The 25,464-nt window shown below is 51.4% G+C and overlaps 2 protein-coding genes across 4 annotated transcripts in view; one reads left to right on the top strand and one right to left on the bottom strand.

The window, feature by feature from the left end:
* Positions 1-25,464, bottom strand: part of USP3 (ubiquitin specific peptidase 3) — a 92,514-nt gene that overhangs the window by 32,160 nt on the left and 34,890 nt on the right. The gene's annotated exons all lie outside the window — the stretch shown is intronic.
* The window catches only part of CA12 (carbonic anhydrase 12), a 33,915-nt gene continuing 25,705 nt past the window's right edge, over positions 17,255-25,464 (top strand). For all 3 annotated transcript variants that reach the window (XM_053272837.1, XM_053272840.1, XM_053272839.1), the window contains exons 1-2: positions 17,255-17,796; positions 24,481-24,501. In XM_053272837.1, the coding sequence (XP_053128812.1) occupies positions 17,421-17,796; positions 24,481-24,501 (397 nt within the window). In that variant the 5' untranslated portion in view covers positions 17,255-17,420. The remainder of the gene's footprint in view (positions 17,797-24,480; positions 24,502-25,464) is intronic.

Here is a 25,464-nt window from a genome sequence, read left to right as displayed (position 1 = left end):
ATGGCTGAATGGGGATTTGAACTCGGGTCTCCCCAGTCCTAGTCCAGCACTCTAACCACTACACCATGCTGGTTCTCTCATATTTCCATGAGAACCCACCCACACTTACCAAGGATGACCTGTGAGTTCTTTCACTAGGATGACTGGAATTCATCTTCCAACACTAATGGCACAAGGCCCAAAGGGAGGGCATGGAGGAGGGAACACTAGATATATGGTCCTGAGCTCCTTAGGGCAGTATCTTCACTATTTTTCAGGCCACTTGGTGGGGGGGGGGGAGAATCTGCAATGTGAGAGCCATTTCTCACCCTGCTGACCTGACCTCCACACAGTACTGCGCTTTTCTCAGTTCTGCACAGTAGGAAGCTGTCTTCTACAGAGTCAGACCCTTGGTCCATCTAGCTCAATACTGTCTACACAGACTGGCGGCAACTTCTCTAGGATTGCAGGCAGGAGTCTCTCTCAGCCCTGTCTTGGAGATGCTTCCAGGGAGGGAACTTGGAACATGCAGATGGTCTTCCCAGAGCGGCCCCATCCCCTAAGGGGAATATCTGACAGTGCTCACACATGTAGTCTCCCATTCAAATGCAGACCAGGATGGACCCTGCTTAGCAAAGGGGACAATTCATGCTTGCTACTGCAAGTCCAGCTCTCCTCCCGCAGTGAGAATGATCAACTCCGCCTGGTGCCGGGGGGAGTATTCAGCTTTGGCCAAAGCTTCACACAAGTGCAACAGACAGTTAATCCAGGTGTCTCACTTAGGATTGATTAGGGTTGCTTACCTTACGATGAAGACCTTACGATGAAGAACGCTGCCTTAGACGAAGGGAGCGATATAAATATAATAAGTATCTTGTTTCTGCAAGGAATTCTTGTGCTTCTCAATCAATCAGTTTCAAAAGCAAAACAAATAAAACTACCATGAGAGAAGCAGTCTTGTGACATAACCCCCCCCCCCAAAGGGAATCCCGTTCCAGCATCCTACTCCTTTAGGGTCGCTGCAGATATTTGGCAGTCTTCAAATAGGTCCTATTTCCATTGCTCAACACCAGAGGGAGTCAGAACACAACGTATTTCCAGGGGTCAGACCTAGGGTGTATTTGCATACACATAGAGTGACTATTTACTGCTGTTCACAGTGAAATGTCATCATTAACGATGGCCTCCGGTCTCAAAAGAACAGCCTGGTTCACACAGTCATTTGAATCTGGGTTTAATATGGATTATTGACATTAGAAGGATTGTGTGAACCCACCAGTGGCACTGTGGCTGGTGCTCTCTGGGGGTGGGGAGTGGAGAGCTGGTCTCGGGGTAGCCAGCATGCCTTGTCCCCCTAGCTAAGCAGGGTCTACCCTGGTTGTATATGAAAGGGAGACTACATGTGTGAGCACTGGAAGAGATTCCCCTGAGGGGATAATGGGTCCGCTCTGGGAAGAGCAGAAGGTTCCAAATTCTCTCCCTGGCAGCGTCTCCAAGAGAGGGCTGGGAGAGACTCCTGCCTGCAACCTTGGAGAAGCCGCTGCCAGTCTGGGTAGACAATACTGAGCTAGATAGACCAAGGGTCTGACTCGGTATATGGCAGCTTCCTATGTTCCTAGGCAGAGCTAACAGTTGGCTACATACCATAGCCTTTTTTAATTGCAAGCACAATACACAACTTCAAAGGTTCAGGGTTCCTCCACACACACATCCCCCAGTTAAAAAGTACAAACATTTCTAGCAGGCGCGTAGTTCCTGGGGCGGGGGGGGGGCTGGCATGCACATGCAAAGCGTGCATGCCCCAACACCCAATCCACGCCCCCTCCGTCTGCGAGGGCCCCCCCTTGATTTTGGGGGGGAGGTTACTCACCCACCGCTGCCCTCCACAGCCCCATTGTTCATACTGCCAATAATCTTCACCGGGGGGGGGGGAGCAGGCCACTGCATTGGCAGAGGCAGGCTGCCTTCTCCCCCCCCCCCAGCTGGCACATGGCTTTTCTCAGGCCTGCGCACATGCGCACTCCAGTTACGGATAGCATCACGTGTCGTGACACCTGCTCCCCCCAGCAGTGAAGATTATGGGCAGTATAAGCGGTCGGGCTGCAGCGAGTCATCAGTGGGCGCAGAGGGCAGTGGTGGGCAACGGGATAGCGGTGGGCACTGGCGGGGGCCCTCGTTGGTCCCCTAACCAGTCTGGGCCCAGGGGCAGTCGCACCCCCTTGTCCAATGAATGCTACGCCTATGATTTCCAGTTTTGAGAAGATAAAATCCATTACCCATTAATAAAACTACATGCCACACAGTCCCAGATATCATCCCTGGCAGCATCTCCAGGAAGGAGGGCATCGGTCTGAGGAAGAGGGAAACACTCCCTTAGCAAGGACCCCTTCCTTGGGTAATCCTCTCGCACAGAGGATACTCCTTGTAGTGGGTGATTCGCTCATTAGGGGTGTAGAGAGATAGGTCTGTGACCCGCATGTGGACTGCACAGTGACTTGCCTGCCTGGTGCAAAGGTTGCAGACGTCACGATGGATCTAGGTAGGATGTTAGGCGGCAGTGCTGGGGGAAAGTCAGCTGTCGTGGTGCACATTGGCACCAACAATGTTGCGAGGTCCTGGAAGCCCAGTTTAGGCTGCTAGGAAGCATACTGAAGTCCAGGACCCCCAGGGTAGCGTTCTCTGAAGTGCTCCCTGTTCCACATGCAGGGACAGCGAGACTGGCAGAGCTGAGGGGTCTCAATGCATGGATGAGACAGTGGTGCTGGAAGGAGGGGTTTAGATCCATTAGGCACTGGGATACATTTTGGGGGAAGCGAAGCCTGTACAAAAGGGTCGGGCTCCACCTGAACCAAAATGGAACCAGAGTGCTGGTGCTTAAAATCAAGACGGTCTCAGAGCAGCTCTTAAAATGATGCCTGGGGGATTGTCGGCTGGAACTGGGTGGTATCTGCTTCGGCCAGTAAAATCCCCTAAGGTGTGAGGGTGAACATGTTTCGGATAAAGCAGAAGGGGACAGAGTAGAGCCAGGAGTTGAGCAGAAGAAAACACAGGACAGCTTGCCAAATAGGTCAGATGATGGTAAGGGAGATAGCACACGCCAGCACCAGGTGAGGGACTCCGCGTATAGGTGTCTGTTTACCAACGCCAGAAGCCTCTGAGCCAAGATGGGTGAGCTGGAGTACTGGGTTACTAATGAAAACATAGATATAGTGGGTGTAGCAGAAACCTGGTGGAATGGTGAGAACCAGTGGGACGCGGTTATTCCTGGATATAAACTCTGTAGAAAGGACAGGGAGGGGAGGGTTGAGGGAGGAGTGGTGCCCTATATCAAAGGAGGGATAGATTCCAATAAGCTAGAAAACCTCGGTGGACCGGAGTCCTCCACAGAATCATTATAGGTAACATTACGAGGACTGGAAGGAAATGTGTTACTCCAGATCGAAGGACAGGTCAGAAAGCACCCAATTTGAATCTCATCTCTGTCACACACTCGGCTCGCTAGGTAGGCTCAAGCAAGTGTCTCACAGCATTACCGCTGTATCTGCAATTTCGAGATAAATACCAGTCCTTACAGGGTTATGGTAAGCATGACAAGATAATGTGGTTAGTACACACTCAAGTACGCTGCACAAATGACGCCACTTTGGTGACATTTCAATTTGTCCTAATAATGTGGATCTTTTTCCTATGCAATTTTTATACAAGTGCCAAGAATCGTTATGAGTGGACATAACATGTATTTAACACACCTTTCTTGTATACATACATGTAGAAAAGCAAACCTAATTCCCCCCCACAAAGAAGCATACTTGCACGGCCTGCAAGATCTCTCCTTCCACTTGCAAAACCAATCCTCCAAAGTACTCGGATCTCCTACCTATACAGTAAAGCAAAGCCTCTTCTTCCTTGCACACAAGGCCATTGCAAGTCAACCATAGCAACCACCATCACCCAACACATTTACTCTGAACCTTTCTTCAGTAGTACCCAAGGTGGCATACCAAGAAGAAATGTGAAATAGAAGTGCAATAAACATATATTGTATATGTATGAACATGGGGAAATGCATCCTTCATCCACCCACTCATCCCTAACCTCTGGAAAGGAATTGAGAAGGAGACCTGAACTGAGCTCCGAATAAAGACAGTAGTTTTCTGAGAAACATGATGTACAATGAGGAGGCAACAGCTTCCAAATTAACTGTAAGTTAATAAACAAACCACTCTAAAAGGAGCATCATATTAGAAGCCTGGCTGAATTCCTCCAAGAGAAGATGCCGTGGGCTGTGTTAAGACTAAGTCCACTCTCTGGTTCCATGACTCTGCATAGACCTTTCATGATGCTTCTTCTGACACAGAAATAAATGCGTGTCAAAAAATATATTTTTTAAGATGTGTAACCAAAGCGCTCAGTAATCATGCAATGCCTCTGTGTGTGTGTGTGTGTGTGTGTGTGTGTTTTAAGTTGAAACTCTGCTGTTTCTCCCCCCCAACCCCAATTAGCCTCATTCGTTCTGGCATATTTACAAGAAAGGAGAAGACAATGCTGTGGTGATCCTTACTTAACTTTTATCACTAAATTAGCCTCAAAGCACTGCTTGCTTTGTGGGGGGGGGGGGGTGGAGGGGAAAAATAACAATTACTCCCCTTTCCTTTTTCTCCTCTCTCCCCCTTGCCCCCTCTGATCTCAGCCTGAAAGGAGTCTGGGTGAGATAAGGAGACAGAGATTGGATTTGTTAGATTGTTTATTTAAGTTGGGGACCGGATTTGGTTCCCAATCCCCACTACTTCTCTTTGTCCCAGGTGTGGTGCTTCCTTCTGAGAATACATATTTATTGCTGGAGCTGGTGCAGATGTGCAGCCTATGCATATTCACTCAGAAGTAAACAGGCACATATCCAGAGAGACAGGATGCAATGTTAAGGGAATTTTGCTCAGTTTATAAAATTCGAAATAGGTTTAAGGCTGCAGTCCTATTCATAGGGGCTTACTTCCAAGCAAACATGCCTACGATCTGACTGTTGGATCATGCCTAGGATGTGACTGTGCAGTTCTCTGCTCAGAACATGTATGCAATAAAGGGTCTTTGCTCAGAAGTAAGTCCCACAGGGATCAATGGAACTTAGCTCACGAAGTAAAGTGCATATTTGATTTCAGCCACAATCTACAGCATCTCCACCCCTGCTGAGTCAGCAAAGAGCCACCTTTAAAGTGGTGATTCTCTTATATTTAGCAGGGGGAGAGCAACTGGCCCTATCCAACCCCAGCACAGCATCCCTCCAGTGGCTGTTGACGGCATTTACCTTATGTTTCTTTTTAGTTTGTGAGCCCTTTGGGGACAGGGAGCCCTCTTATTTATCTATTATGTATTTTTCTATGTAAACCGCTTTGAGAACTTTGGTTTAAGAGCGGTCTATAAATATTAATAGTAGTGACTGATTGATTGATTAAGTGCTATCAAGCCAGTGTTGAATCATAGCGACCACATAGAGAGAGTCTTCAACTAGGCCTTTTGTTGGAAATTCTCTGTGGTGAGAGAATCCCTTTCTCATTATAGCAGAGTGCACAGAGGCACAACACAGCGGTAGTTTAGTTAGGCATGCGTGTATGCTGAGAGTAAAGTAACTTGGAGCCAGTTCATAGTTTCAAATCAATATAAAAGGCATTTATTAAGGAACTCCATTCTAGATAGGAAAGTGAGGAGTTAGGATCTCTAATCTATCTATCTAGCTGGATGCAGATGGATTCTGCATCCTCTCTGCACATATGGTGCAGGGAGAGAAGCTTGCCATGTTGCAAGGTAGAAGGGCAGGTAGGGAAGAGAGAGAGGAAGGAAGTTAATCCCTGAGAGTACCAATCTACATTTCAAAGGGATAGTGGAGAAGGGGTGACCAATGTCTTGACCCTCTAGCCATCTGACTTACTAGTCTGTCCTCCACCGTTTGAGACAAGAGACAGTGCAAAGTCCTTTAACTTCCAACACCTTTAAGGTCTCTTAGTGGTGCATTTATTGCTGTCGTGATCGAGTCCGTCCACCTTGCTGCTGGTCGTCTTCTTCTTCTCTTTCCTTCAACTTTTCCCAGCATTATGGACTTCTCAAGAGAGCTGGATCTCCACACAATGTGTCCAAAGTATGGTAATTTGAGCCTGGTCATTTGTGCCTCAAGTGAGAATTCTGGATTGATTTGTTCTATGATCCATTGGTTTGTTTTCCTGGCTGTCCATGGTATCTTCAAAAGTCTTCTCCAGCACCAAAGTTCAAAAGCGTCAATACTTTTTGTATTTTGCTTCTTCAAAGTCCAGCTTTCACATCCATAGAGTATCACGGGGTAAACCATTGTCTGAACGATTCTAATCTTTGTAGGTATAGACACGTCACGGCATCTAAATATCCTTTCCAAGGCCTTCATGGCAACCCTATCAAGTGCTAGTCTGCGGCGTATTTCTTGACTGCTGGATCCTTGACTGTTAATGGTCGATCCTAAAAGGCAGAAGAAGCTATCCACCACTTCAATGTCTTCATTATCAATTCTGAGGCTGGTCGCCGTACCCGTTGTCATTAGTTTAGTCTTTACATTTAGTCATAGTCCCATTTTTTCACTGTGCTCCTTGACTTTCATTACTAGAGCTTGCCGATCATCCGCATTCTCAGCTATCAGAGTGGTGTCGTCAGCGTAGCGCAGGTTTTTGATGTTTCTTCCTCCAGCTTTAAAGCCACACCCATCTTCTTCCAATCCAGCTTCTCTCAGAATATGTTCAGCATATAAATTGAAAAAACAAGGAGAAAGTACACAGCCTTGTCTTACTCCTTTGCCGATCTGGAACCTGTCTGTTTCACCATGCAGTAGTAGTTGTAGTAAATTGCAAATATAAGTTGGAGGACACACTTCCCCAGAAGAGTTTTTTTAACTGACCACTGACAGACCACTGGAGTGCGGAATTAGTGGCAAGAGCAAACTGCTTTCCAAACAAGGGGGGAGGGGGGAGCCAAAGCAGTTAGATCCAGTTAGCAGGGGATCAGGTCCCACTAGATCAGGCCTGCTCAACTTAGGCCCCCCAGCTGTTTTTGGACTACAACTCCCATAATTCTCAGCCACAGCAGCCAATAGCCAGGGATTATGGGAATTGTAGGCCAACATCTGCAGGAGGGCCGAAGTTGAGCAGGCCTGCACTAGATGGATGGGGAGGGGGGAAAGCTCCATTGGGACTTGCGCAAACCTCTTGCTGCCGGGTCTCCTCGCAGAGAAAGGAAGGCCTCTGCCACCTCCTTTCCTCACCCACTTCAGCATGGAGAAGTGAAGTGCATATGTAGATTTGGGACTCCATCTAGTCTAATCTGCTGCGGGCGGTGACAAAATCGCCTACTTTAGAAAAAAAATTAGGGGTGTGCACAAAACGCATTTTGCGTTCTGTTCTGAGTTCGGAACAAAAGCAAAATGCGCAAAGTGTTGTGTTGGAAGAACCAGTCAAGCCAGTTCCAGCGGAATGACCCCATTTCATCAGAACATCCAAAATGGAGCTCTTCTAGCTGCCGCATGTGCACAGAGGCCAGAACAGCGCCATTTTTTATTTCAAAATGGCGCTTGAAACAAGCCCCTGCGCAGGCGCGAGCACCATTTTGGATTCTGAACTGGCATGATTCTCCTATATTTAGCAAGGGGAGAGCAATTGGCCCAATCCACCCCCAGCACAGCATCCCTCCAGTGGCCATTGCTGGTGTCTACCTTATGTTTCTTTTTTAGATTGTGAACCCTTTGGGGCCCTCTTTCAGTCCCCGAATATTGTTGGGGGACTCCCATGGATTTTAACCATTATGGCTGTGGGTGATGGGTGTTCATGGACCCAGGCTCCAAGAACATCTGGGGACCCATGGTTGGGAACCTCTGCCCTAGAGGCAGGGGAGGCTGGAACTATGTCATCAACAGCTAGGGACCAGAAGGGGCTGCCCTACAAAAGTGAAGGGGGTCTGGAGGTGTGTATCTGTGTATGGGTCATATTTGTGAACCACTATGGGAGCTGATCTTGGCTTTAAAGTGGAGTATAAATACAATACATAAATAAGGTGGGTAGGGTGTGTGTGAGAGAGAGGAAGGAAGGAAGGAAGGAAGGAGCTTCAAGTCTTCTGGAGGGACTGTGGAGTTCCCAGGATGCTCTACCATATCTGGTGGGCTTGTCTCAATATTTGAATTTTTTTGCTTTCAGTTAGGTAGGTCAGAATACTAAAAATACTACAGGATATGGGCTGCCATTTGAGCCCACTGGGATTATATTGCGTGGTATCATTGGTCTACTCTTGCATAGAGCTTCTTCATTCCAGCGCAGCTTGTACAGAAGAACAATCTCCCCCTGGATTGTGCCCATAGGTCAGACCTCTGCCCCTCTTCCCCTCTGCTGCCCTTAAAAGTATGCCAGGTTCTGCCGCCAGAGGTCAAGGCCCCCACGCAGTCTGCTTGCCTTCTGTCCTGACGGCCGCCAAGGTGTTCTGCTGCGTGCCAAGGATAACACCAGCCCAAATGGCAGGGAGGTGGGACAAACCAGAAGTTCTTTTCCATTCCTGACGCTTAATTACATTGCACTCATCTTTTAAAAACACACCAGCAACTGGGTTGCAACTATATACAAACTCTGTCACTTTTGCTCTCTCCTAAACAGCACGGTCTGTTGCCAAAATACTCAGACAGACGGGGCTATTTCGGCAGCACTGGTGTTTCATGTAAACCACAGGTACAGCCAGCCTGGCACACGTTTGCTCCAAGCTTTGTTTAACCAACTAACTGGCTCTCGTTTCCTTGCACCGCTGTGGGACGTGCTCGAGCCCAAAGGCTGGCAGCAGCAGCCTCCTTCTCTGGCTGGCTGCCGTCCCCTGGGGGAATTCCAAAGCTCCTTTGGGTTTGCAGTCCTTTCCTACACCTCAGGCCGGGGTACTCAGCCTCCGGTCCTCAGATCTTGTTGGACCACAACTCCCATCACCCCCAGCCACAATGGTCAGACTACAACTCCCATCAAGAGAGCCAATCGGGATGAGGTGATTCTACCTGTTCTGGGTGGGGCTGCACTCCCCTTGAAGGAGCAAGTACACAGCTTGGGGGTACTACTGGACCCGGCTCTGCTTTCGGAAGCTCAGGTGGAGGCGGTGGCCAGGGGTGCCTTTGCACGGCTTCGGCTGGTGCGCCAGCTGCGTCCCTTTCTTGAGAAGGCAGATCTGGCCACAGCTACCCATGCCTTAGTCACGTCGCGGCTGGATTACTGCTGCGCGCTCTACGTGGGGCTGCCCTTGAAGAATATCCGGAAACTGCAGCTAGTGAAAAATGCGGCCGCTAGGGTTCTATCTGGAGCTGCCCAGTGTGATCATATCACACCCATTTTGAAAGAGCTGCACTGGTTACCAGTTTGTTTCTGGGTCCAATTCAAGGTGCTGCTTTTGACCTTTAAAGCCCTTAATGGTTTGGGCCCCGGATACTTGAGGGAACTGCCTGCTCCCAAAGGTTTCTGCCCGCTTGACGAGATCATCTGAGGGGGCTCTCCTCCGGGTGCCGACAATGAGGGAGGCTCGGTTGTCGTGCACGTGGGACAGGGCCTTCTCTGTGGCTGCCCCCAGACTCTGGAATGCTCTCCCGGTGGCCATTTGCTCCTCGGACTCCATCACAGTTTTTAGAAAGCTGGTTAAATCTTGGCTTTTTATCCAGGCCTTTACATGATTGTTTTATTGCTGCTTCTGTGTGTTTTTATCTGTATACAGTTTTTATGTTTGTATTTTATATATTTTAAATCAGATTTGTTGTCATATTTTAGCTTAATACTTTTAATTGTCATTATTATTATCTTTTTAAAAAATTTTGTAAACTGCCTTGGGATTGTTTTTAATGAAAGGCGGTATATAAATTTAACAACCAATCAATCAACCAACCATCCCCAGGCACCAGGGGCATAACTACTATTAGGCAAGGGGAGGCGTCTGCCTAGGGGCCCCCACGCCTCGAGGGGCCCCCCAGAGGCAAGTCACATGTGAAGTGTGTGTATCAGCGAGGGGCCCGTTTTAAAATTCTGTCTCTGGGCCCACTCCAGCCTTGTTACGCCCCTGCCAGGCACAGTGACCAAAGGACAAAAGGGAGTTACGGTCCAACAACATCTGGGGACTCTTACACCACATCACTAGTTTGACAGCATTACATGCGTTTCTTCAGTGTTAAATAGCCATTGGGGGGGCTCAGTCAGGATTGGGGTGCCCCCAGCACGCAGGGAGGGGCCTCTAAGAATGCCAGCAAAACCTCCCCTCCCCTCCCCGGGGCTAACAGGGGTGTTATTTCATCAGGACCATCGTCTCTGTCACTGTTCTTCACTTTTCCAAACAGCTGGGCCACACCAGGGGAAGGTCCACCCACACACACAAAGGCCCTCCTGCTGGCTGTGGGGTTGAGCTGCTGCGGAACCCTGACAGAGCCCTGCAGAGAAAGGGGCTTATGTTACCCAGGTCTAAGGAAGGAGGCCTTCAGGCTATATTTAGGGATGAGCTGCGGGCTGCAGCCCCAGCTACCAAGAATGCAACCGGTCTCGCTGGGTCCTTCTGGAGCCAGGGAGCCCACGTGTGTGCACACCATGCTCGCTTTCTTCCCACCTACTCATCCCCAGCTCGGCCAAGACGCTAACACTGCCTCCATTCAGGTGGGGTTCAGAAACAAATCCCGCTCCGGGGTTCTGCTCACCGAATGGCAGGCCAAATCCAAACACTTCCCCCACTGCCTTCTCCAAAAGCTAACAAAAAATTCCCAGCAGATGACCGTGCTGGTTCTGCCAGCAGCGCCGAGGGCGTTTCAAGCCAGAGGCAAAGCCATCTATTCTGAGCCCCTTGCAGGGACGGGGTGCCCAGACTCCTGAAGGCTGAACTGCTTTCTTCCGCCTCTCAGCGCTGCTGCCGAATACACCACAAGGAACCTTGGAGATGGGCAGGGCAGGCAGCTGGCTTCTCTTTTGAAAACATACATTTAGATGCACCCTGGACTCACTCTTCTCTGTCCCTCCTACCACCTTGAAGGAACCACTGCAAGGGATGTTATTTTTAGACACTCGCCTGCATTTGTTCTGGCTGGTGGGTTTGGGGGCCACGATCCAGAGGGAGATAAAGGTAAAGTGAAGTGTGCCATTGAGTCAGTGTCGACTCCTGGCACCCACAGAGCCCTGCAGTTGTGTTTGGTAGAATCCAAGAGGGGTTGACCATTGCCTCCTCCAGCGCAATGTGAGATGATGCCTTTCAGCACCTTCCTATATCGCTGCTGTCCAATATGGGTGTTTCCCATAGTCTAGGAAACATACCAGAGGGGATTCAAACCGGCAACCTCTGGCTTGCTAGGCAAGTCATTTCCCGAAATGGGCCACCTAAATCCCACTGGCATCTGCAAGACTCCAATGGCCCCTTCATGTTAATGGGACTTTGGCCCAACTAAGCTTCTCTAGGCTGTGTCCTTAACATTGCTTAGAAATTCATGTACCACCGGCTAACAGCGAACACAGAATGCCCTCCTTGCCTGGAAGCATCAAAAAGGACAACTACAAGAGCAAGCCGAAGCTGGTGGGTTGCATGGTTGGAAGTGAAGGCCTGCATCCCCAGTGCTAGCTCTGTCTCTGCCTCTCCTGCACGGAGCAGGAGGTCGCCCCGATGGCATGGCTTCAAGCCCCATCCATACACACGTGTTGGAGGGTGCTTTTTAAGCCTGGGGGCCATGGACAGGGCCAGCATGCAGTCTGCAAGGTGCACTCCAGAATCCCTGTATCACGTGAACGTAAGAGCATAGGAAGCTGCCTTCGACTGAGTCAGACCCTTGGTCCATCTAGCTGAGTGCTGTCTACACAGACTGGCAGCGGCTTCTCCAAGCTTGCAGGCAGGGGTCTATTCTCAGCCCGATCTTGGAGATGCTGCCAAGGAGGGAACATGGAACCTTCTGCAGGCAAGCTTCCCAGAGCAGCCCCATCCCCTGAGGGGGATATCCTAGAGTCCTCACACATGTGGTTCCCCCCTTCAAATGCAAGCCAGGGCAGACCCCACTTAGCAAAGGGGCCCGTTCATGCTGGCTACCACAAGACCAGCTCAGCTCTCCTCCCAAAGGTTGTGCCAGAGCACTGCCGGTGACACTGCGAGGGCAGAACACATCGCCACAGCCAGGCAGACACAAAGGACTCTCGAAACGGGGGCGCTGCTGAGGGAGGGGTCCCGCTTCAGGACAAGGGGCAGCAAAGCACAGCGGGTGAGCGGCAGCCGCCTCGGGAGGGCCTCTCCCATCTTACCTCACTTGCTCCCTTTTTAACTCGACAACCAGCCTTCCCAGCAGATACAGACAAAGCAAATATAGTGATTTCAGCAGCGTATCCTATGATTTGCTTTCCATATAAAGCTCACCTTGCGGGTCAGACATTCAGCTGCAAGGAACTGCTGGGCGCTTCTGCACACAATCCAAGGAAAAGGGGGGACGGGCAGGGGGACGATGCCGGGTGGCTGCCCTGCGAGCTGTATATTGGGCGGGGAGGGGGGCTGGCCTTGCCCACCCTTTCTTTGAACAGCACTGTCCAGAGTAGGGCCTCTCAAGGCTGAGATGCTCAGCCTTGGGTCTTGAGAGGCTGTTGGACTACAACTCCCATCACCCCACCACCACCCCAACAGCCAAAGACCAGGGACTTCCTTGGGTGCCCAACAAGGCTGGGAACTCCTGCCACGTGGAGCTCTCTACACTCACCTTTCTCAAAGTGCTCGTCGTTTTAGAGACTTTTATCATCTCCTTCCGTTGGCCATCCCATTCTGAAGTGGCAGCATCTGCAGATGTGATGGTTTGCACAGCATAGAAACCCCGTCATGAGAAGCATCCTGGGCTAACGCACACTCAAAATGAGGCAGGGGAGGATTGCAGCCCGGCGACCTTTGCATGAAAGGCTTATGCCCATTAAAGCCACTGAGTGGATTGTTTGACGGGGAAGGCGGGGGCGGGGGGGGCAGTCCGAAGTGGACCAGTCTAGCAGCAACAGTCGGATAGCGGGGACCAGCAGCCTGACTCAGGGGAACATGAATACAAATATGACGGATATTCATATCCCACTTTTCAACCCAAGTCCCCAAAACCGTCTACATAGACATAAATGAATAAATGAAACGGCTCCCTGTCCCCAAAGGGCTCACAGTCTAAAAAAGAAACACAAGGTAGACCCCAGCAGCAGCCACTGGAGGGGTGCTGTGCCAGGGATGGAGAGGGCCAGTTGCTCTCCCAGTTCAATAAAGAGAGTCACCACTTGGCCCAATTAGCAGGGAGAAGGGGTGGTCTCAGTGGCATTGGTTGGGTACTTAAAAGATCTGGGGCCCTGGCCCACAGCCCCGCTTTGATCATGAGTCCTACCCACCTACCCCCAAGAATTATGCTTCTAGAGTCTCTACTATTATAATGCAGGCATGGGGAAATAACTTGACTAGTGAGCCAGAGGTTGCTGGTTCAAATCCCTGCTGGTATATTTCCAAAAGACCTATATTGGGCAGCAGTGATACAGGAAGATGCTGGAAGGCAGCATCTCATACTGCGTGGGAGGAGGCAATGGAAAACCCTTCCTGTATCCTACCAAAGACAACCACAGGGTTCTGTTGTTGCCAGACTAGATGGAGCTCTCCCTCCCGCCCACAGCTGAGTGTACGTGCCTCCACCATGGCTGGGCTTCCTTTCTGGAAGAGGTCAGGGAGGGGGCTGACAAGATCCAGGGCTCTGAGCAATCCACTGGGGCCCCGTGCCCCATGGGCCACCCCCTGACAATGTCCCTGGGAGGTGCAGAGGAGTGGTGATGATGGCACCTGAGCCAACTTGCCTGGGGTGGGGGTGGCGTTCTGCTGACAGTGTCCAAATCCAGATGCCTGCTGTGCAGAAGGAATGTTGCAGAACCAGGAGAGCCAAGGAACAGAGGAAGCTGCCACATACTGAGTCAGACCACTGGTCCACCTAGCTCAGTATTGCCTACACAGACTGGCAGTGGCTTCTCCAAGGCTGCAGGCAGGAGTCTCTCTCAGCCCTATCTTGGAGATGCTGCCAGGGAGGGAACTGGGAACCTTCAGCTCTTCCCAGAGCGGTTCCATCCCCTGAGGGGGGATCTCTTCCAGTGCTCACACATCAAGTCTCCCATTCATATGCAACCAGGGCGGACCCTGCTTAGCTAGGGGGACAGGTCATGCTCGCTACCCTAACCCTGACATACCACAATTTCAGTATGAAACGTGGGAGCTGGCTACCCTCCTCGTGACAGGACAAGTGCTTGGTTTCTATAAACAAACTGTAGTTCCAGGAAGGTGGCAGAAAACCCATCCCAGCTCGACAAATAGGCAACAGGCAGCTGATTCCGTGGGACTCTTCCCTGGGAGGATTGCCTGGGAATCTGACTGCATGGGAATCTTGGTCTCTGCTTGGGAGCCCGGCTGCAGGGACGGTCCTTCTTCTGCCACATTTTCTGAATCTGGATGCTTCAGAAAAGCCAGGCAGAGCCTCCTCTGGGCTCAGCTTTGAGATCCCTCCAGGTGGCCAACCTGAGGCTCCCCCCAGTTGTTGTGGGGCAACACCTCCCAGCACCCCCAGCTTCAGGAGAGCTGGTCTGGTGGGAGCAAGCAGGACTTGTCCCCTTTGCTAAGCAGGGTCTGCCCTGGTTTGCATTTGGATAGGAGGCCACGTGTGTGAGCACTGCTACCTATTCCCCTCAGGGGATAATGGGGTTGCTCTGGGAAGAGCACTTCCCTGCTTGCCTGCAGAAGGTAGGAACATAGGAAGCTGTCATATACTGAGTCAGACCCTTGGTCCATCTAGCTCAGTATTGTCTACCCAGACTGGCAGCGGCTTCTCCAAGGTTGCCGGCAGGAGTCTCTCTCAGCCCTCTCTTGGAGATGCTGCCAGGAAGGGAACTTGGAACCTTCTGCATGCAAGTCTGCAGATGCTCTCCCACTGAGCTATGGCCCCATCCCCTAAGGGGAATATCTCAGCATTCACATGTAGCCTCCCATCCAAATGCCAACCAAGGCAGACCCTGCTTAGCAAATGGGCCAATTCATGCATGCTACCATAAGACCAGCTCACCTTGGGTCCCCAGATGTTGGACTACAACTCCCAGCATCCTCTGCCACAAGGCCAAAGGCCATCTTACAACAATTTTATCCATCTTACAACAATTTTATACCACTTTTTCGCCTTGGTTTCCAAAGTGGTGTATAATTTAGAAAGCAACCCTCTCATGATGCACCAAAAACAACCAGCAACTGCACCAGCAGCAGTACAAGTAAGACTATAGCCCGAGTCAGACATGATGCTACACGAGTGTACAGATGTCATACATGTGTTTGTCTGAATGACTGTACCTGTAATCATTTTAAAAGTGAGCTGGATGCAGGCCTTTCAATTTGCAGGGTACAGCTAGGAAGTGTACTTCTGTACCTGCATTCAGCATAACATGTGAATGACTGTACCTGCATACAGACCTGTACCTGTGTACACTGAACACTCATTGTATGTGTGTTGAACATAACGTGTGAATGGGCCCGAAAATGCAAACCAACTACAGACTATATACTGCCAAGTAGAAAGGACATGATGCACCAACTAAAGCACAATGCCAGCATAATGTAGTGGTTAGAGTGTTGAACTAGGACTGGGAAGGCCTGAGTTCAAATCCTCATTCAACCATGAAACTCACTGGGTGACTCTGGGCCACTCATGTCTCTCTCAGCCTAACCTACCTCACAGGGTTGTTGTGAGGATAAAAATAACCATGTACATTGCTCTGAGCTCCTCGGAGGAAGAGAGGGATATAAGTGTAAAAATAAATAAATAAATAAATAAATAAAAGGCAAGATCTTGAGTTGTCTCCCACAAGACAATCGCCAGGGGAGCCTCTCTGGGAAAGCATTCCAGAGTTCAGGGGCCACAGGTGAAAAGGCCCTGCTCTTTTGTGGGCCAATACAGTCTCTGTGTGCAATTTAAACTTTAAGCAGGTAAAGCTACTGGTAGCTCTGAAATACCGGAGGGGGGGCAGTCAGGAGGATGCTGGGAACCAATCAGAACTGAGAAACCTGTTATATAAATTTTAAAATAAAATAAACACAAAGATGAGTAAGTTCAATTACAACCCCTGTTCAAGCTTTCTGCTTGAAAATCAGGCAGAGTAGAAAGCACGGAAAGGAGGCAGGGGTGAAAAAGTCAGAGACCAAGACAGAGGTCTGATTAAGCACAATCACATGAACAACTTTACAATTAACAAACTTACAACCTATGATCAACTCAAATTACGGCAAGCCACAAGGAAAGAGTGAGCTGGACCTGAGTGGACCGATGCCAGAGTGCTGCGAGAGCAGCGCTTAAGGACAGGGAAACCGATGATCCACAGGACTCAAGGGGCTCCCCCCACACACACACACCAGATTGTCCAGACAATCTTGCCTGGAAGCCTTCAGCCAGAGTGGCGGGGGAAGATGGGAGTTGTAGTCCAGCAACATCTGGGGAGGGGGCCCCCAGCTGGGTAACTCCTGACCTAGCAGTCTATAGCCATATTTCATCTTCTCCATTGGCAACTAGATGCATAATATGTCACAGGGGTTCCAACTTGGGTCCCCAGATGTTGTGGGACTACAACTCCCATTCTCCCCCGCCAGCGTGGTGGCCAAAGACCATGAATCCACACTGGACTGGGTGGGGGGCATGGGGGCTTAGGCTTCCTCCTCCCCCCCCCCAGTGCCCTGGGAAGAAAGAAGTTCAGAAAGCGCCCCTGCTGCTCCCCCTCCTCCCTTCTTCCTTGCGCCCAGCCGGAGCGGGGAGGGCCACGGGGGTCCGTCCCCCACGTCTCGTCCCTCTTCGAAGGCCAGGATTGGGGCGAGTCCTCCGGCCCGCGGAGCCTTCCCTGCGCGCAGAAGAGCGCCAGGCTGCAAGCTCGGAGCTGCTCTCACCCTCCCCGGGGAGCTGAGGCTGGCGCCGGCGGGGCAAGCGGGGGGGGGGTCCTCCCCGCGCCCCGCTCTTCCAAGTCCCCCATCGACATTAACTGGGAGCCCCCCCCCGCCACTGCACGGGCAGGTTTGCAGGGGCGCAGCTAGGGGCGAGGGGGCTGTGTCCGCCCCTGGGAGTGAGGGAGATGATGGGGGAAATAGGGAGGGGTGGAGCGGGGGGGGGTTCTTTGCACCCCTGCTGCGCTCAGTGATGGCGAGTCGCCATTGGCGACGACACCCCCGGGCAGGCAGCAGGGTCTTCTTCTCCCCACTTGCCCGCCTGCACCTTGACGCGGCTGGCTCCTTCTCAGAGCTGCTTGCACCACGAGGACTACAACTCCCCTCATCCCCTGCCACCGCGGCCACAGACGGGCATTGCGGCCCAGCTGGCAAGAAGAGCTGGGAGAGGGGGAGGGCATGGGATTCTCCCCCCGCCGCGCCCCGCCCCGCCCCGCCCCAGGGAGATGCAGGCCCCGAAGGGGGAGGGCAGCGGGGAGGGCCGTCCCGCTTCCCCGAGGCGAGGTGAGCCGGCCGCCGCGGGGCTGCCCTCACTTGCCGCTGCGGCTGCTGGTCGGGAGCCTCAGCCGGGTCGCGGGAGGAGCCCAGCGCGGGCAGCAGCGGGACGAGCGAGGAGGGCGAGCCGGTGCGGCGGGCGAGGGCAGAGCCAGGGCCAGAGCCAGAGCCGCAGCACCCGCGCTCCCCCGGGGATGGCAGCCGCCGCGGGGTCCCGCCAGGCGGCCGCGCTCCTCCTCCTCCCCCTCCTCCTCCGGACCCTCGGCTGCCTCCTGTGGCTGAGCCACCGCGCGCAAGCCGCCCCTCTGCAGCCGCAGCCGCAGCAAGGTAAGGCCGGGGCTGCCGCCCTCTTCGGGGCTCCTCGGAGCGCGTCTGCCTCGCGCGCCGCAGCCAGGACACCGAACGGCTTTCCTCCCGCGCATGCTGCGCGGCTACAACTCCCAACCCGCCTGCTGAAATCCATTACAGCTGGGGGTGATGGGCATTGTAGTCCAACAGCAGCTGGAGAGTCACAGGTGGTGGGCCACCCCCACCCCCACCCCCCATATAGCACGCTGGAGACTTTCGGGGTCTCAGGTGGGGGAGGGGCACTTCAGGGACAGGGGCAGGACTTGTCCCCTTAGCCAAGCAGGGTCCGCCCTGGTTGCATCTGAATGGGAGACTTGTATGAGCACGGCAAGAGATTCCCCCCTTAGAGGATGGAGCCACTCTGGGAAGAGCATCTAGGTTCCCAGTTCCCTCCCTGGCAGCAGCATCTCCAAGATCGGGCTGAGAGAGATTCCTGCCTGCAGCCTGGGAGAAGCCGCTGCCAGTCTGTGAAGACAATCCTGAGCTAGATGGACCAAGGGTCTGACTCAGTAGATGGCAGCTTCCTAGGTTCCTATGTTTCTGCTAATGCATAGTTGCATGACTATGTCCCTGTTTTATAGTCATTTTTGTGAGTTCAGTTGCTGTTTGTGCCCTCAAGAACCCATGTGTTAAAAATACTGTGTGTGTTACAGGGTGGGGGGTGGCGGGCGCTCCAAAGGCCTTTAGGTCCAGGCTCCCAAACTACCCAGGAGCACCTCTAACTGCAGAGTCCACCCTCTCTCTTCTCTGCTGCCGCCCCCAGCCCAGTTACACTCACTTGAGATCCCCGGGAGCACTAAAACACACACACACACACAACTGCAGGGGAGGGCTGGCATCTGAACAACAAAGGTATAGATCCAGGAGGCCGTGCCTGTCTCGGTTGCCTTCAAGGGACTTTTCCTTCTCGCCCCTCCCAAACCCTCCAAGGCCGCGATGAAGGGACACAAGAGAGGAAGGACAGCAGTGGGAAGCGACCGACAGACCCCGGCTTGTTCTGGGGGCTCTGTGGGGGAGCTGAGAGGCTGCCTGCGGCTTCTTCTTCCCACACAAGCTGTTTGTGGCGAGAGCTCCCCAAAGGAGGACTTTGCAAACCAAACAAACCACCCTGCTATTTCAGGCTTTCTTCCTGCACAGAGATCCACACATGTAGGCTTGACCGACTCGTTGCCAGGTGTTATTCGAGGTGGCCACCAACACCCCCCTCTGCCCCCAGATCCCTTTCTGGCAGCACTCAGGCAGAGGGAAGCAGGACTCGGCTCCTTGGGATGGGGCTAGGGAGTCGTCTCCTGATGACATCCATCCCCAAGGATGCCTGCTTTCTTCAGGGCAGTGGAAAGGAGACGAGGGCCATTCGCCACTGGCTGGCAGGCCTGAAGGCGCTTGCTCTTGTGTAAAGAGGGCGCTTGGATTTCAGGGCCCCTGCTGCTGTGGAGGGGGAAAGGAGCCTCCGAGGGATACCCATGAAGCCATTTCCTTTTCTGGACGTGGGGAATGGCAGGTGCAGGAGAACCGGGAGAGCATCGTAGTGGTTAGCAGAAGGGCTCCCATCCTGGGGTCTCCAGCCATCATTGTTGGACCCAAAGGCCATCGTGGCTGGGGGCATGGTGTCCTTGCCCGTTCAGAAGTGCAGAAGGCCCTCTCCTTGACAGCCCCCATGGCCATGCCCCCACCCTGACAGCCAGAGAAGCCAAGACATTGCGCTCCGTTCCTGCACATCCCCGCTGATGATGGGAGCTGTAGTCCAACAACCGCTGGGGACCCAAGGCTGGGAATCCCTGTGCTTGCATAATATTAGTGACCATTGCAATCAGCTCCTCAAACCCCAGAGTGGCAAGGAGTTCCAAGGACTAGTTTCCGTTGGATGAGAGCGAGCAGGAGAGGCTGCTGCAGTCCTGGCAACGCTTGCTTTATTTACAAAGGGGCAAGGAAAGCGTTGTACAAGTGTGCAGTGTGTGCCAATACAATGCTCTCCTTTTCACCCTTTGAGTTTGAGGCTTGGTCTGGATGTGCTCAGTAGTCGCAGCCTGCTGCTCGGTGGCGCTCCCCCATGTCCAGAAAGGGCTTCATCTATTTTCCTCTGCTGGTCCATTTGTCTCCCAAAGGCAAAGAGCTGGCACTTGAAGGCGGCAGCCTCTCTGCTATCCATCCCACCTCTCTAGCCCCCCAGAGAGAGACCCAGAACCAGCTCGGATGGCTTTAAGTGGGGCCTCATTGGGGGCTGTAGGATGCCTCCAAATCCCAGTTGCGGGGGAGCAACCGCAGGAGAGAGGGAATCATGCCCTCGCCTCTTGCCTGTGGGCTCCTCAGCAGCATCTGGTGGGCCCCTGTGGGAAACACGGTGCTGGCCTAGAGAGGCCTCCGTGGACCAGATCCAGCAGGGCCGTTCTTATGTTCCTAACCTCCAAGGAGCTCTCAGCCAGCTCACCTCACAAGGAGTCTGCTCTTTCCGTTTCCAAATCCATACTCTCTCTACATGAATCTGCTCGCTCTCCCACCCATACATCGCCAAGCCCTCATTTCAGACACACACACACCCCCACCAGGTGAATCGCCCATGCAATATGAACACACATTTGTCAAATCCCAGACTCAATCCAGGCAACACTTTCTGGCAAAAATGAAGCCATAAACTCATGTACAGCAATTGGGTAACGACATTCCATGAAGTTGGATCAGCTGCCTTTGTTCAGAACGTCCCCAGAACCACATTTGCGTTAGGTAGGCACTCATGGAAAAACTGGCAGAAATACCTGGTTCCTGTTTTTTAAAAATTTAATCGGCCATGCTACACCTCGGTGTCTTGTTTTCATTCTTGTGGCTTATATTTCTGTATAGTATAACACAATACATTTTCACATCAGAGGTAAGGAGACATTTTTCTTTTGGCCACCTGTCATTATTGGGTTTGCACTTGGTCTGTGTTCTGCAGCTAGTCTTCCCAATTTTTTTCAAGTTTAGAATTAGAGGACTGTGTTTCAGATGACCCTGCTGGTTTGATGGGGCCCTCACCAAGGAGCCCCCCACCCTGTGGCATGTGGGAGGCTAATCTCAGCAGCAGCAGTAGCAGCAGCACCGCCTCTTTCTCCGGCTAAGTGAGCAGAGAGAGGCACCTTTTTCAAGTGGTGATTCTCTTCAGCAACTGGCCTTATCCACCCCCACACCACAGCAATCCTCCAGTGGCTGTTGATGGGGTCGGTCATTTTGGTTTGTTTGTTCTTAAGATTGTGAGCCCTTTGGGGACAGGGAGCCATTTTATTTGTTTGTTTGTTTATATCTATGTAAACCGCTTTGGGAATTTTTGTTGAAAAGGAGTATATACATATTTGTCGTATTCCAGGAGCGGAGGGAGGCTGGTGGTGGCCCGTGTTCAGCCGCCGCCGCAGCCCCCTGGCCCCGCGCCTGACGTCTAGCTATGCCCCCACGTCTGATGTCAGACCCAGGGGCGTGGTCTCCCTCCCCAAGGGGGCCACACAGCCCCGTTGGGAAGCGAGATCAGCCCACACAGCATGGGGCAGCAGAGGCCGGAGCAACTCTCCCTGCCTTTAAAGGCCGGAGCAGCCGTTCCGGCCATGCTGCCAACGCCGCGCGAGCCAATCTCCCTCCCAAATGAAGCTGCACGGCCCCGTTTGGGAGGGAGATCGGCTGTGTCGGCAGCGAGGCCAGGAGCAGCTCTCCCAACGCAGCACGGGCAAATTTCGGTCCCAGATGGGGCCATGGGGCCCCATTTGGGAACAAAATAACGCCCCCTGCATCTGACGGCAGACACGGGGGGGGGGCATGTCTGGGGCTGTAGGGCACCCTTGGGGTGGAGGCCCGGGTTCTTTGAACCCATTCGCCCAATGGTGGCTCCGCCCCTGTCGCATTAATATTCCCTCTCCTCTCTAAAGCCGCCAGCTGGCCACAACCCTTTCTAAACCCACAATGCACCTGACATAAGTATTGATCTGAGGCGGGTGGGTGGGTGGGATTGTAATGCTGCAATTAAGAGACTTCAGGGGCATTGTGGAAAAAGTGGCAAATGCACCCATTAATTAATTAATTAATTAATTGTATCTGCCATCTGAACATATATTTTTGATACTTATTACAGTGCTTATTGGTTTCGGTTTTAATGCATCACTGGATATATAATTTATAGCAATCAAATAATATCTGCATCTCTTACCGCCATCACTCCAAATGTAGTTGATTTCTGTTGATGTGTTTTCTTGGAGCATTATTTATTGATTGATCATATTTACCTACTGCCTGAGGTAGATGGTATCTTTCATTACAATATCTGGCTTATAACAAAAAGAAGGTTATGTTAAACCTCTCTATGTATCGTAAATAACTCTATGTAATGTTCACAGAATTCTCCTTGGAAACTTAAAATACACTCTCTCACATTCAACATATAATTTATAAAACGTTTCCTCAGTACAGATCTGTGTTTCTTTTGATGCAACCTTGCTTTGTAGTACAACAACTGCCAGTAGCCAACGGATGCAAAACAAATTCTAAGCACGTCTCTAGCCAGGGGCTCAGACAGGCAAGTGCTTGGTGGCGCCTCCTTCACACCGTGGTCATTGTCTTTCCCAAAAGCATGTAGAACGTGGTGAGCTCCAGCCCAAAGGGCCTGGTTTAGGCCTCTCCAGAGTCTGAAGTGAAGAGTCTTGTGGCCAGGTAGTTGATGGGAAAGGCAAGAAGCATGACACAGAGAGAAAGAGGTGGAGGCCTCAGAAACACAGTGGGGGCGCGGGGGGACAACGTTTCTGTTAATGGCTCCCCTTTATTTTCCACTCCAACGGAGACCCACCCTTCAGGGACAGAAACTGCAGCCCACCCATCCTGCTGAATTCTGATGAAGTCCCAAATCCTGCATATGGCGGAAGAAGAAAAAGTCCCTAAGACTAAGGCGTGCCGTGGGTGGGGGGGCAGGGCTGTGTCAATAAAACATATAGAAAGCATGTCCAGATGCAGGATGAGAACTCACACCTACAATTCCAGTTTTGTTTGCAGGCGTGTGTGTGTGTGAGCATATGAAATGTGATGATTTTGCTTGCTTGTTTTATATTCCTGATCCTGTTATAAGCATGTACTTAGTAAAAGTTTTGACTCATCTGCTTTGGTAATCTGGAATCATGGTCTGAATACTTGCTATACCAGGGGCTCTCAAACTTGGGTGCCCAGATGCTGTTGGACTACAGCTCCCATCATCCACAGCTGCTATTCCATTTGTGGCATACTTGGAATCAGAATCCTACACCACCCAGGTTGCTTGGCCCTGGTCTCTACACATTAGGAACATAGGAAGCTGCCATATACTGAGTCAGACCGTTGGTCCATCTAGCTCAGTATTGTCTACACAAGCTGGCAGCGGCTTCTTCAAGGTTGTAGGCAGGAGTCTCTCTCAGCCCTATCTTGGAGATACTGCCAGGGAGGGAACTGGGAACCTTCGGCATTCAAGGAGGCAGATGCTCTTCCCAGAGGAGCCCCTGAGGGGGACATCTTACAGTATTCACATGTAGTCTCCTATTCAAATGCAAACCAGGGTGGACCCTGCTTAGCAAAGGGGACCATTCATGCTTGTTACCACAAGACCAGCTCTCCTCTCTCACTTTCACAGGTCTGTCCCTATTTCCATTGGTGAAATGTTGGAGGGTCTGCATTATCGCTTTAAGGTTTTAATTGTAAACCACCCTGAGCCATTTTGGAAGGGTGGTATATAAATAAAATAAAATAAAATAAATAAAGGCATTCTCAAATGTGGGTCCCCAGAAGACATTGGACTTCAGTTTCCATCATCCACCCCAACCGTGATAGCCTTTGTGGATGGGGATGGTGGGAGTGGGAGTCCCACACCATCTGGAGACCCACCTTTGAGAACCCCTGCCTTAAGGCTGTTTTTTAAAGAAAGAAAATCTTGCTCATGTGATTTTGATTTTACTACTGGCAGTGGGGAAGTAACTTGCCTAGGGAGCAAGAGGCTGTCGGTTCAGATCCCCGCTGGTATGCTTTCCAGACTATGGGAAACACCTATATCGGGCAGCAGCGATATAGGAAGGTGCTGAAAGGCATCATCATCTCATACTGAGCAGGAGATGGCAATGGTCAACCCCTCCTGTATTCTACCAAAGACAATCACAGGACTCTATGGTCACCAGGAGATGACACCGACTCGACGGCACAACCTTTCCTTTTCCTTTATATCTCCCTATACTTATCTCTCCTTATCAGGCAACAGCCCTGATCTTGGGTTGGTTAATGAGAGAATAAGAAAATTCTGCTGGGTAAGGTCCTTACCATAAGGACTAGAACCCTGGGACTTGAGCCTGCCTGGAATTTCCCTTGCCAGGTCAAACTGGGTCTCTGCAGCCCATGTTCTCAGAGGTGCACCTCGGTAATTTTGGAGCCTGGTTGTCTTTGGAGCCCCCACCCGCGCTCCCCCCACTGCAAGTTAAGCATCATTTTTTAACATGTAGGTTCTTGAGGGCACAAACCGCACCACCCAGGACAGACTAAAGAGGATTTGGGAGCCCCCAGGGGGTGCAGAAGCCCTGGACTTCAGCCCCGAAGTCCAGGGGCAAGAGCATCTCTGCCTGTTATGACATTCTATATGTGCTGTAAGTTAATAAAGGAATACCTCCTGTGTTCATCGCCCTTTCCTTTTCCTTCCAGGATCGAAATGGTCTTACATCGGTGAGTAGTGGTTTAATTCATAATCCATAATTTAATTCATCATTAAATCAAACTGTTTCTTAAATTCTAAAAATTCATCTTTCTTCAGATTTCCCCCCTAGTTTTTTAATTCTTTGTCTGTTCCTGTAAGTTTTTAATTTGTAAATCTGATTTTAAATGGGTCTCGTTTGTAACTGGATTGTATTACATTTTGTACTGTTTTATCTGTCTTTGTGAGCCTCCCTGAGCAGCAGCATCCCAGAGAGGCAGGATATAAAGAATTTAAATAAACTGTAAAAAAATAAATAAATCCTGTAAATGTCAGAGGGATCATTTCAGGGAACAGCAGAATGTGATTTGCATGCATGCATTTATCTAACCAGACTTGTCAGGTGTTAACAGTGTCTGATGGTGGGATGCATCTATCCCCGGGAGGGAAGCAAATGGATAAAGTCAACAAAGTCAGCTTGGTCAACTACCCTGTCAGCTCATTAGTCGAAGCAGTCCGGAAAACACACCAAGCCATAATAGTACTTTTTGAAGGCTACGTGAAGATGGGTAAGAAGACATCTGCAACAGAGGGACAGGAGGCAGTTAATGTGACAGCAAAAGGTTGTGCCACATAATTTCAACATCTTTGTTTCATCCAGGGCTGTGCAACTTTGGCCCTCCAGCCATTTTTGGACTACAACCCCCATCATCCTCAGCCACGGTAGTCAAGAGGGATGATGGGAGTTGTAGTCCAGTATCTGCAGGAGGGCTGAAGTTGTGCAGCCTGGGTTTTGTCCATTAATGCAGGCATTCTCAGCCTCGGGCCCCCAGTTGGCGGCCTGCAATGCCCATTCAATGCTCTGCCACAATGGCCCTTATGTTCAGCTGAAGGTGGGTCCCCAGGGTTACCTATTAAAACGTGGTAATGAGAATGCTATTGTGTTTACATAGGGAGCTGCCTTATACCCGGTGAGACCCCTGGTCAGTAGCTCA

Source organism: Hemicordylus capensis, chromosome 10 (assembly GCF_027244095.1).
Source record: "Hemicordylus capensis ecotype Gifberg chromosome 10, rHemCap1.1.pri, whole genome shotgun sequence".
In the NCBI taxonomy this organism is placed as follows: Eukaryota; Metazoa; Chordata; class Lepidosauria; order Squamata; family Cordylidae; genus Hemicordylus; species Hemicordylus capensis.
The sequence above is the reverse complement of the archived record's forward strand: the minus strand, read 5'-3'. Positions and strand labels throughout refer to the sequence as shown.